Source organism: Montipora capricornis, chromosome 13 (genome assembly GCF_036669925.1).
Source record: "Montipora capricornis isolate CH-2021 chromosome 13, ASM3666992v2, whole genome shotgun sequence".
Taxonomy (NCBI): domain Eukaryota; kingdom Metazoa; phylum Cnidaria; class Anthozoa; order Scleractinia; family Acroporidae; genus Montipora; species Montipora capricornis.
This window is the reverse complement of record NC_090895.1, coordinates 10,369,243-10,381,742: the sequence shown is the minus strand read 5'-3', so window position 1 is coordinate 10,381,742 and position 12,500 is coordinate 10,369,243. Positions and strand designations below refer to the sequence as shown.

The 12,500-nt window shown below is 37.9% G+C and overlaps 1 protein-coding gene across 1 annotated transcript in view; it reads left to right on the top strand.

Annotated features, from left to right (window-relative positions):
- The first annotated feature begins 5,288 nt into the window (after positions 1–5,288).
- Positions 5,289–12,500, top strand: part of LOC138028538 (structural maintenance of chromosomes protein 4-like) — a 74,952-nt gene continuing 67,740 nt past the window's right edge. The window contains exons 1-5 of the mRNA XM_068876124.1: positions 5,289–5,473; positions 5,635–5,826; positions 9,753–9,929; positions 10,719–10,883; positions 11,224–11,351. Of these exons, the coding sequence (XP_068732225.1) occupies positions 5,306–5,473; positions 5,635–5,826; positions 9,753–9,929; positions 10,719–10,883; positions 11,224–11,351 (830 nt within the window). The 5' untranslated portion in view covers positions 5,289–5,305. The remainder of the gene's footprint in view (positions 5,474–5,634; positions 5,827–9,752; positions 9,930–10,718; positions 10,884–11,223; positions 11,352–12,500) is intronic.

Sequence of the window (12,500 nt, the reverse complement as noted above, 5' to 3'; positions counted from 1 at the left end):
TTTTACCCTCAGTCTGCATATTATCCCTGGTCTGCAGTCTGCAGTCTGCGTTTTACACTGACCGGTTATTTGAGTGGTTTTTGGCAACAGAGGTTAATTATTCGTAATGCGATCGCTTCCGTTGCCGTTAGCAATGGGTCGCAAATTTGACACTTTTATCGCATTATCACATTACGCATTGAACCACGTTATCTATTATTCCTAAAAATCTAAAAATATTCGTGCCTTATCAGTTTTCGGTCGAATTTATGTCCAAGAAGGCAGATAAATTGCAGAAAATATTAGTTTTGCATCCAAAAATTCGTAATCAACGCTAAAATGACCAAATTTTGCCTAGAAAACATATTTTACTGTTATTTTTCTTAAATTTTTTCGTTCAACTTTCGCTTTTATAAAATGTTTCAGTTTTCTGTAAATAAGTTATATGCTGTTGGAAAGCTTATTTTCTTAGCTTTAAAATGATGTATTTTTTCCCCCTAACTTAAATATTTTTTGAGAAAAAAAAAACATTTTTTGGCGATGGCTGATTTACCGCGGTTTTCTCGCGGTTGGGAAAGTAGGAAGAAGAGTTAGGCCAGTAGCCAGGTTTTTAACCTCAGAAAAGGATCTGTTTCGTCGTACGAACGTGTGAGGACCTGTTAATTACCTTTTGGTTAGTTTTTGCAAGCCCGGGGGGGGGGGGGGGGGTACTCCCATATGAAACAGACGGGGATGCTCGTCGTCTCGCTTAGGGGTGTAAATTTTGGATTTTGGTCTCGCTTAGGGTGTTTCGGGCAAAGCGCCAATATTTTAAGCCGCCAAGGTCAAAATTTGCTTAAGTCACGCCCAGATTGGTCTCCTTTAGGAGTCACAAAAAGCTTGAGCCACGCCCAGATGGTCTCCTTCAGGGGTTAAATTTAAAATTTCCGACTAGCATCCTCGTGTGTTCCATATGGGAGTCCCCCCCCACCTCCGGGGCTGCACGTACCACAGGCAACCCAGTGTACCCTCGCGGAGGGTCTAGTTCAACTTATACGACGTACAGTCTACTTTAGACTTCAAATCTACTTCAACGAAACAAATATTTTAAATAAGCTGAGAAGATTCACAATAGGCGAGGCAAAGAGTTGGCTTCACCTTGCAGTTTCCGATATCCACTAGACTAACAAAGAACCTCCCGGAAAATCGATTTTTTTAGTTTTTAGAGTATTGAAATAGTAGTACCCAGCAAAACAATTGAAAGTTAACCGTCTTCAGCGCGGTATAGCTTAGAAACGCTATTTCTTGTTGAACTATAGCTGTAATTCTGCCTGTTTTCATTCTCTTTAGAGCGGTAAGCTTGTCAATATTAACATGGGATATAGCGTCGTGTAATTGTTACGAAATGTCCAATGTCAGTTTAGGGGATGGAAATTAGTGTTTGACCACTTGGCTCCGCCGTGTGGTCCGTGTAAGAAGTATTCATTGAAACATCTGTCGTTTTGGTTCAATGTGGGCTCAGGTATGAACATCACGTGACAAATGTCCAGTTCATATTAGGAGAGCAAGCGAGTTCGCCTTAATCTGGTAGGTTTATCATTTTATAAGTGGTTTCTTGGGCCTTCTTCGTCCACAGAATCCCCCACGCTGGCATCATTAAGCCGGAATGTGGGTAAAGGCAACCCTTTAAAAAACACAGAGGTGAGAGATAGTTTCAAGCAGACGGGGACGCCTAAAATGCTATGTTGTAAACATGGAGGTTCGCAAGTGAAGTTGTCTCTCTGGCCTTTCTGTGGACGAATTCCAGGACCTACCGATACAATTTGGGCAAGTTCTGTAAGCTAAAAACTTCAATCGATGCGGTATTTTGCTGGTAGGACTGGGTGGCCCGACACTTATGAAAAAAAATATATATATAATGAGAATCGGGAGTCTTCCCTTGTTATGGAATGGCAGAATTACCCAGAATTCTTTTTGGGCATGAGCGAGGAAACTTAAGAAGCACGAGACTAGCCCTCATCGAATGGCTGAAGCGCAGCCAGAGGAAACGATTTCTAGCCAGATACTCAGGAGTAGGCCTGGTGTGTGCTGTTAACGTAGAGTATGGATTTCTGAACAAGTTTTTGTCATAGAAATTCGCGAGAAAGTTGTGCTTTCATTTCGCTATAATCTAGCTCGTGTCAAAGAAACGGTATAATGTAAATAAGAGAATGACGAGATTTATATTTGCAGATCATCTGTCCTCTCACTACTAAAGTCAAACTCTACATCTCTATGCAATAAGCGCATTCAAAATTTCCTCATATTACTTTATAAAAGTATGTTTCTTTCTTTTTTTTGGAAAAAAGGGTTTTTCTGCTTATATGAAAAATACGCTTTCTCTCCCGTCCTCTTCTTATGCATGATCTTCGCGGAAATTACATTCTGTTCCTCAATAAACCTGGAACAACCAGGTATGGTCTTAGTTCTTTTTTCTTACGTATCAGCTTAGTTGCGGAATGCGCTACCTGATTTTATCCTGATTTTATCCGGTATGAGTTTACTGGTTTTAAAAGAGAACCTAGGGCCGCATTTTGTACAGCGGCTTTTCTTTTTAATGAATATATCTTTAAATATTATGTATTTAGTATGTCTCTGTATATGGTATTTGTTTTAGCTGCACAGACATTAGCTGCTGTAGTTATTTTGAAATTCGAGATGAAATAAAGTTTATGTATGTATTTAACAATTATTCCATGAGCGCGCGTTGGATATGAGATGATAGATAGCCAACGAGGCGCGTAGCGCCGAGTTGGCTATAATCATCTCATATCCAACAAGCGCGAGTGGAATCATTTTTTTATTAAAAACGCCCCCAAAATATAGAAAACTAGATTAAAATAAAAATAAAAAGGCCCAAAAAATCACGCATATGCTTGCAGTGTTTGTAGATCATGGTATAATGGCTCATAACACATGATGGCTTAGTCAATCAAAACTCTCGAATGATCTATCCAATGATCCAGTTTTTAATAAATGACGGTATATTAAGGCAAATGAATTTAAATGAAGGTAGATGAAGGTATATGAATGTGAATGTGGGTTGATGACCATGAATGAAGGCAGATGAAAGTAGATGAATGGAGTGAATGAAGGAAGATGAAGGTAGAGAAACGTGAATGAAGGTGAATCAAGGTAAATGAAGGAAAATTAAGGTAAATGAAAATTAATAAAGGTATATTAAGGTATAATTATGAATGTGAATGAAGGGAAATGACAGCAAATGAGCGTGGATTAATGTAGATGAAGGTATATTAAGGTAAATGAACGTAAATGAAGGAAAATGACGGTAAATGAACGTGATTGAAGGTAGATGAAGGTATATGAGGGTAAATGAAGATGATTGAAGGTATATGAAAGTATATGAGGCAGAGGCACCCGAACATAGTTCGAAACCACTTAAACAAGACGTTTTTAAACGATATTTTAGTATTTAAACGGTAGATATAGGCATATTTTTATCCCCTAAAAATTTTTCATCTGTTCGGATTTCCGGCTAGCTGAAAGTCTAGTGATCTGAAAATTATAGGGATCAAAACTTACCTTTTCGAAATTTTCAGCCAGAAAAAGGGCTTCCGAAAATTCTAGGTGACCTTTTTAGGGTAAAAATCCGTTAAAAATGGGCAATTATACCATTTTTCAAATGTTGGAAGATCCTAGGAGAGGCAGGCAAGCAAGAAATTTACAACAAATGTTCCGAAAATGCGAGATCTCAAATCGTCTTGCGAACAGATATTTTCCCAAAATTGACGTTGGGCGCCCCTGATGAGGGTTAATGAATATGATTGAAGGTAAATGATGGTAAATGACCAGTGAATGTACATTAATACAGATGATGACAAATTTTTATAAATGGAGGTAAATAGATATAGATGAAGGTAAATGTATATGGATGACTGAATTGTGGGAAATTAAATTATTTAGCGTGTCTTACGTAGTTGGGGACTCGTGGTGGTTATATACATGAGGCCCCATTAGGGGGTCTTAATATCCCGTATCCCTGTAATTTTTTGTCCCATAAATTCCGGTTACAAATATCCCGGAAATTAAAGTATCGGTCATTTTATATATGTTATTGGAGAAGAGGTGTGGCAACTTCGAACTGATCCTGACTATCAATTGCAAATATCCGTACCTTCGGAAACTCGGCCTCGGGCACATTTCGCTTCTACTGAAGTTTTATTTTGAAGTCAAAAATTCCGAGCTCCTTCGTTCGCTCCACAAGGCCGGATAACACTTTTAAACTCTCAACAAGTTTATCCTTTGGTTGCTCTTCAATTTTTGTCTGAAAGGACATTTGGAGACTGGTTTGTTGTAGTTGATTTTATAAATACACGTCGTAACATCACGAATGGCTTTGACCTGCGCCATTACACAGGTCTCGCCTTGATCAGGTGGCGCTTCATGTTACCCCCACATAGCGCCCATGATGAACCGATGGCTGGTCAAGAAAATCAAAAACGGTTTGTTTTACACTTATATATTTTTTTATTTTTATCTAATCATCAACAAAAATACAGAAAAGGGCATGTATTTAGTAATCCAAGAACGTTTCTCATCAAACATTTGATATGTTACAATTTTTTTTGAATATACCGTATCCCTGAAACTACTTCTCAATACATGTATCCTGTATCCCAATAACTTTTTCCTCAAATATCCCGTATCCCGGTAATTTTTCCGCGAATATCCCCTATCCCGAAAACTCCTAATAGTTAATAGGGCCTCATACATGAGATCTTTGCCTTTCTCGGTTTCTCTCTCGGGAAGCGTAGGAGAAACCAACTGCTCGCAGTCTAACCCTAGCCATGACTTACAGTAATCCTCTTCCTGCGTGTCCGCACATAAGACCTTAACCCTTACTAGTCTGACTGGCGTGACCAATTTCCCTGTTAACATATTCCTGAACGATCTTATCAATCGTCCACCATGGGAAACAGTTTTTTCGTAAAATCGTGACGAGTTCTTGAATGTCCTTACGAAAACCAAACCATGTATTGTTTATTTGATAAACCTGTTCGTGTGGTAGGACAAGTGTTCTAAGTAATCCCACTTTGCATGTAACTTTGCAGACCTTTACGGGTCTGTTTACCGATTTTTTAAGCTATGTCCCTTCAAAAATAGCCTTACCATTTGCATTCCAACCGAAGCTTCCGAAATTTTTAGGTAAATGGCAAGGGTGATTAAAATGGTCTAAAATGTAAAAGAACGTTACCAGCTCCCTAACAAAGAGTTGCGTTACTTTGATGGTTGGGTTCAGCGAACAGCACCATGGGAAAAGTATTTGGCGCCAAAAACAAAGTACAAAATGGCGGAAGATGCTGTCCCCAACGAACAAGCAAAAGAAACTCAGGAAAAGATGGACATAGAAACAACTACAACGGAAAATAATACAAGCCGACTAATGATTACAAAGATAGTCAATGAAAACTTCAAGTCCTACGCAGGAATCCAGGAACTAGGGCCATTTCATAAGGTAATCGAAACAACTGTCAGATCGTCTTGGAACTCATCTTGCAATGTTAACTTAATTACCCTGTTCTTAGGTTAAATATGACTTAAGCTTCGTCTTACTTGTATTGACTTTCTCCTCTTAATATTATGCCTGCTTATTTTGTTTTGTGTTTTTGCCTTCAGAACTTTTCATCGATTGTTGGTCCAAATGGAAGCGGGAAATCGAATGTCATCGATGCTATGTTGTTTGTTTTTGGCTACCGATCAAAAATGATTCGGACGAAGAAAGTCGCTCAGTTGATACACAATTCTGAAAATCACCAGAACGTTCAAAGCTGCACCGTTTCAGTACACTTCCAGAAAATCATCGATTTGGTAAGTCGCGTGGCTATAGCTAGTTTTTGCGTGCATGTAAGCTTATTTGACGGAGGCTGCCTGTGGAAGATCTAGAAGCTTCCTCTCCCGTCCAACGAATCTCAGCCAAAGGGGGGTTAATTAAAATTGGAGGAAGAATCGGTTCACAAATAGGACGCCTTACTGTTGTTACGTCCGTTTGCAGGCCTTTTTTAAACTACTGTAAGAACTTAAGATTTTTAGTTAAAATTATGTACGGTTTTACGTTTTGTAGCAAGGGATCGAAAACAACTCTTCATTGTAATCAAAGTGGTAACTAGGGGGCCAGAAACTAATTCAGGCTAGAAGCTACAACAGGTCAGGATTTGAACCTGTGACAACATTGTTCCCTAACCTGGGTTGGAGGTCTGTATTTTTCATGACAATTTTCATTGCACTTTTGTTATTGCTATTGTCCTCTAAGAATTGAAAGCTGTTTGTTCCTTGACCTCCATTTTGTCTATCTGCTTCAGGGAACCTCAATCTCTTGTTAAAGTGTTACTATGACCAAAAAATGAATTGTTCTTTTTCTTTGGATTTCACAACTATGTTAACTACAGCTGTAAACACTAAGTGACCAAAGTTGTAAGCCTTCTTTTCAAAAAGACAGCTGTTGATTTTACTGGAATTTTCCTGTTTAATGGTCTGCCATGACTAACTTTAAAGTTTTGAGAGAGTTGGATTGAGGAGAAAGGGACGTCAAAGAATCGCTAGCTTAAGAATGCATTGTGTGGAGGGTTCATTAGAAGCCGGCAACCGGCAAATTCCGCCGACTACTCCCTAAGTCATTGCCGCCTACTTTTTTGAGAAGCTTAAATTACACGGTTCTCACCGTTTCACTTCAATCCATTTAATTTATTTTAAGTCCATAAAACAACCAGAATATCAAGAAACCTTTTGCTGTATGTTCTGCTCTTTTTTGGACGTTGGATATTTTCTATGAATTCCTAGTTATTTGCACTCTCCTTGGCCACTTTTGCAGTCCGCCATGTTGGATGAATAGAGGAGAAAGACTAGTGCCAAATGTTGCCTTGATCACATTTGTTACGTTCATATTACAAACTGGAAGTTTAGTAACCGGACATCGTGACTTCATGTTTATCTTGCAAGGGATGTTGGGATTAGATTTCCTTCACCTTATGTTCATATGCTCGATATTTTGAAAGTGCATTAATTAAAATTGTTTGTTATCGTAAACATCCGAAGTCTTTGTCTAAACGATGCATTACCGCATTCACTCACTACGTCATTCTAGTTTTCCACGTGTTGTTTATTAAAAATGGAAGACAACTACAAAGCGTGCAGCTGGAGGCGATATTTTGTTGTATTTCAACAACTTGGCCATGTGCAGCTTCATGTTAGTAAATCTTTGTGATTGATGTTGATGCCCAGATTGCTGGAAATGCCATATCCGAGTTCCTAGATTTCAAAATATTATGGGGGAGCAATTGCTCCGAGACCCCCTAGGGAAAAGGTGCTTCTTTCTTGCCATAGACGCCTACTTCACAAAACCAGCCGCTTACCAAAAAGCTAATCGAAACCCCCTATGGTGTGTATGTGGCTGAATTAATGTGCAGCACAGAAGTTTTGGGCTTTCAGACTTTTAAACATGTGTTTTGCATATATAATAAGCTGCAATTACACACTGAAATTTAAGCCACATCTAGTGGGTAAATGATGTCGCTTTTCCCTAGTTCCAAATCAAAATCTTACACTCAAAGTAATCAGCCTTTGGATTAATCAAAGCTTAAAGTTAAATTTTTGCCAGTTGTTTGTTAAGCAAACACACTTTCAAAATCTAAAAAAAAAAGGCAGTGTTTTTTTTATCATAATCAAGGCTGTTGCCTAACAGGAGCCCAGTAGCCTGGGACTCCCAAAGAATAGCTCTGGGCGCCTTAATTGTTCACAGCAACACCTTTCACTTCATATGTTGGGCTCCTAAGTTCTCAGCGTTTAGCTCTGAGGGCCCCTTTAAAATTTTCTTAGGCAGCAGCCCTGATAATAGCACTTTAGGTAGATCAGTAGGACTGTAAGACTGCTTTTTGTGTTTAAGAGTTCAAGAACTTTATCAAAGAGCCTAAATTCTGGTTTTGATAGAATTCTATAGTGTGTCGAGTTGTTTAACTTATTGCAGTTATGGACACTGCTTAATTAAGCAACGATGAAAGGAAAGCCAGTGTCAGTGCTCGAAATTTAAAAACATTCCATCTTGACCCTGTTTCAAATGCCGGGCAACTAAACCTGTAAATTTGGTTGCCCTGGTAAATGCTTGGTTGCCCATTGGGAAATCCCCTACAATTAAATGCACACTGTGTTGAGCAATCGCATGGCGTTGGAGCTTGAGTATCCCATATTTTTTAAGTGTGCCCCGGTGGTTTTTTGTGGAAGTCTGGGTTTAAGTTTGAGGGTTTTCAAAATGGAGTCTTCGATCTCACCAGGTTCATGTGAATTTTCCTATCTGACAATTTTTTGTAAAAGCCACAGATATTCAAAACAAGGGAAAATGCTCAACTGCAGCAAATTAACTATTCAAGTAAAGCTATGATCCTCGCAGTTATGGACGCAATTTTAGCAATTGCGTAGAGAAGCCTGAAAAATTCAGGACTTCAACAGGGTTTGAACCCGTAACCTCGCGATACCGGTGCCACGCTCTAACCAACTGAGCTATGAAGCCACTAATGTTGGGAGCTGGTCACTTATGCAATTGGTTCTAATTTTCCAGTGAGGAAGGACCTTGCGACCTTGCATGACCTTGCAATACTGAAAGCTCTCCTTGATTTTGAGTTGATACAAAGAGGTAGCATTATCAATAATTAATTTTTTTTTGCAAAAAAACATCACAAACTAATTTGCTTGAAGATATGAGAATTTTTTTTTCTTGCTTCAAAGTTATTGATAATGCTACCTCTTTCTATCAACTCAAAATCAAGGAGAGGTTGAAACCTGAACTCAACAAACAAGTCGATCATGTAAGTTTAGCATTACTCTTTTAAGCTTTACCATTATGTCAGTTGTGTTTCTATAATATTGTTGCATAATGATAGTTTGAATTTTACCTACTTGTAACAAACATTTAATCTATATATGTATATATATACGTATTATCTTGTAAACATTTTAATGTTATACTCACTATGTCTGATGATGATGTTTATATAGTATATAGTAGTTATATTTAACAATTATTCCATGAGTGCGCGTTGCATATGAGTTGGCTATAACCAGTCTCATATCCAACATTACAAGTGCGAATGGAAAAATAGTTTAATTAAACTCCAAAAATTTGGAAGTATTAAAATACGAGTGAAAAAAGAGAGAAAATCCGAGTGAAATCAAAAAAACTTAATGAAGATTTGATGTTGAGTGTAATACCTTGTAGTCAGACAGACGTAGGCTCATCACAAAAACATATCTTCCATTTTCGCGTACTTCTAAACGTCGGAATTGATCTAAAGTTTCTACAAAAAAGTTTTTCTTCATGTTTGGCTTTATTCAGAGAGAAATTTCGCTTTCCAGCGAAAATGTTTTAAGCTTAGCAATCCTTTACCATATAAGGTCAAACTAAGGTAGTATATGAGCTGATAACCGAGATTGAGTGAACCAATCAGAGCATGCGAAATGCATTATCCGATGTTGAGAATTTTCATAATCATAGTTATACGTGTATACGGATTATCTTGTTAATTTTAATGTTACACTCACTATGACTAATGGTGTTGTTTGAAACGTCAAAACGTGTTCCTTAAACTCAAAAGTGTGGTTGTATTTTTAAAAATATAACATCTAAATAATATTGAAATGTGAGAAAACCCGGCCCTCTGATACTTATTCCCTTAGATTTTCACTACACATTTATCTTGTAACATTTCTGGAGTGGTGATTCATCTTCATTTTTTTTCTCTGTGCAGGAAGGAGACGAATTTAAAGTTGTGCCAGGGAGTGAATTTGTGGTTTCTCGCACAGCTCGGAAAGACAACAGCTCTGACTATCACGTTAATGGCCGTAAAGTTCCATTCAAAGAGGTGGCCAGACTTCTTAAAGACTGTGGCATTGACTTGGATCACAATAGGTTTCTAATTTTGCAAGTGAGTTGTGTTAGCAGCTGGATGCAAGGTGAACAAGCCAAAGGGGGTTCTATAATCTTCAAGAGGCTCACAGTGTATCAGCTTAAGTCATACATGCATTCTTTTGCCCTCTTTGAATGAATTAGTAAATGCTTGTCCAATTATGCAGTGATGGAGGTCATTATCACCCCAGATATTAGCTCTAAATGTCTTTCCTATCACAATACAGCTCTAAGATACATGTAAAGTTGCAATAAGCCACATCAGGTCTCTAGCACAGTGGCATTTTTTGGTGCTTCTCCCTCAGTCCACAGCTACAGCTGTAGGTCCTTCAGCATCACAGTATTATACTCAAAAGTAGATAAAGACATTGTAGAGAACAGTTTCTTGTTTAAGGAAGCAACAGTGTCACTGAGCCAGTCTTCCAGCCACTGTGGTTTAGAACCAGTAGAGTGCTAAGCACTACGCCACCACAAAAACGGCTGTATCTGAAAGGACATTGACAATGATCCCATGTATCCATGACATGTAGATTAACCCAGGGGAGTTCAGGTGTCAATGTGTTAACATTTTCAAGCAGATATGATACAAATTGATTTATTATTCCAAGGAAAATGGTGAATAATTAGAAGAGTGCTAGGATTTTTACTTCTTTGATATTCACGCATGTAATTTTGAGAATTTGTCTCTGCTATTGCTACATGTAGGTTGGGTTTTTTTGGTGGGGGAGGTACATGTAGGAGGTACAGGGAAGAGGCAATATTATAAAAGCAATTAATTTTATTAATGTAATATTTAAATTTCTTTCAGGGTGAAGTAGAACAGATTTCCATGATGAAACCTAAAGCACAATCAGAACATGAAGAAGGCATGCTGGAATATTTAGAGGACATCATTGGATCAAGCCGCTTCAAGGAGCCAATTGAGCAGTTAGCTAATGACGTTGAAACCTTAAATGAAGCCAGAGGAGAAAAGGTATCTCTCTTAAAGTGCACTCCACACATGAAAATACATGTACTATCACACTACAGCTTAACCCTTTGATGTCCAAACCGGCCTAAACCAGCCAGACTTAGTATTTTACTCTGTCTAACGCCAGAGTATTTTACTCTGTCTAACGCCAGACGATTTTACTTGTCAATGGGGAACCCCTGCTGAGTCGATGGGTTAATCACTCAATGAAAAACTATGTCCACCTTAAACACTTACAGAATGACTTTGGCATTTGCTTTGTGAGAACTTAATATTCAGTCCTACATGAAGTAGAGATATTTCTTGTTCTTCAAGCAATTTGCCTCTGTGTTACTGATTTCAGCTCAACAGAGTGAAAGCTGTTGAAAAAGAAAAAGATGAACTGGAAGGGTCCAAAAATGAAGCTATGGAGTACATAAACATGGAGAATTCAATCACAAAACAAAGAAATGTCCTATTTCAGAGATACATGTGAGTAATAATAATAATAATAATAATAATAATAATAATAATAATAATAATAATAATAAAGATGATGATGATGATGATGATAATACAGTACCCTCAAAGGTAAGTTGACAGTCACTTGCAAGTCGCGAAACTTGACTCGATTCTCGATCCTCAAAAATTTAGAGAATTGAGTCTCGAGTCAAGTTTTGCAACTTGTGAGTCAAGAAAAATAATGAGCCTAATGCTTGACTGATTTCTTGAGAAATAAATTAGTCAAGCAAAGTGGACTTGTGTGTTGTAAATGCATTGAAAAAGCGAGTCAGATATCAAGTGCGACGAAATATGCACAGTTTCTGTCATTCCTTTCCTCAAAGGATCAATGAATATAATCTGTTGTGATCATTTTACAAAACGGCTCTCTTCACAATCAACTTGAACATGCTTGCTTGACTCAACACTTAAAACCTGAAGCTTTCTTTACCCAATAATTATAAGGGTTATTGATCATTGATTTTAAGCAAAGAGAATATACACAAGCGATCTCAAGTTTACGAGTTTGTGTATTTTTTGTACTGTAGCTAAATAAAAAGAAAGAGAAGCGTGTTGTTGCCCCGAACTCAGTTGAATTTAAAGTTGCGATGGACGACAAGCACTCGTCCCTTTTATCTCAGAACCAACACTTGGGTTAAAATGAAAACATGCAAATTTTGGGTAAAGTCAAGAGAGGATTGTACCCCAGCTTTCTCTGGCTACCAGCTTGCGAGGCGTAGTTGCCGGCTTCTTGCGCTGCCCCAATTGCATTATTGGTCATTATTGGTAAATCACATTTTTTTGTTTTAGGCTGTTTTGAACATATTGGTTGTTGTTTTTGAAGTCGTCTTGTAAGGCAGTTGCATTATGGGAATGTAAATGTTTCAAGTTTTGGTTACGTTGACAAATGCAAATTTCACTTGTGGACAAAGTTACCCTCAAGCGGATGTCATGCGATGCTTTGACTTTCGATTCCATTTTATTTCAATTTAACTATTTACAAAATCATTAGAGAATATTTCAAAACTAAGACGGATAGCAAATGAATCAGACTATAATTGACCAATCATCTTTTATATGATGAAGTTTCAGCTTTTGTCATTATGGGAAAGACACGGTACTGTATTCGGAATTCCAGTT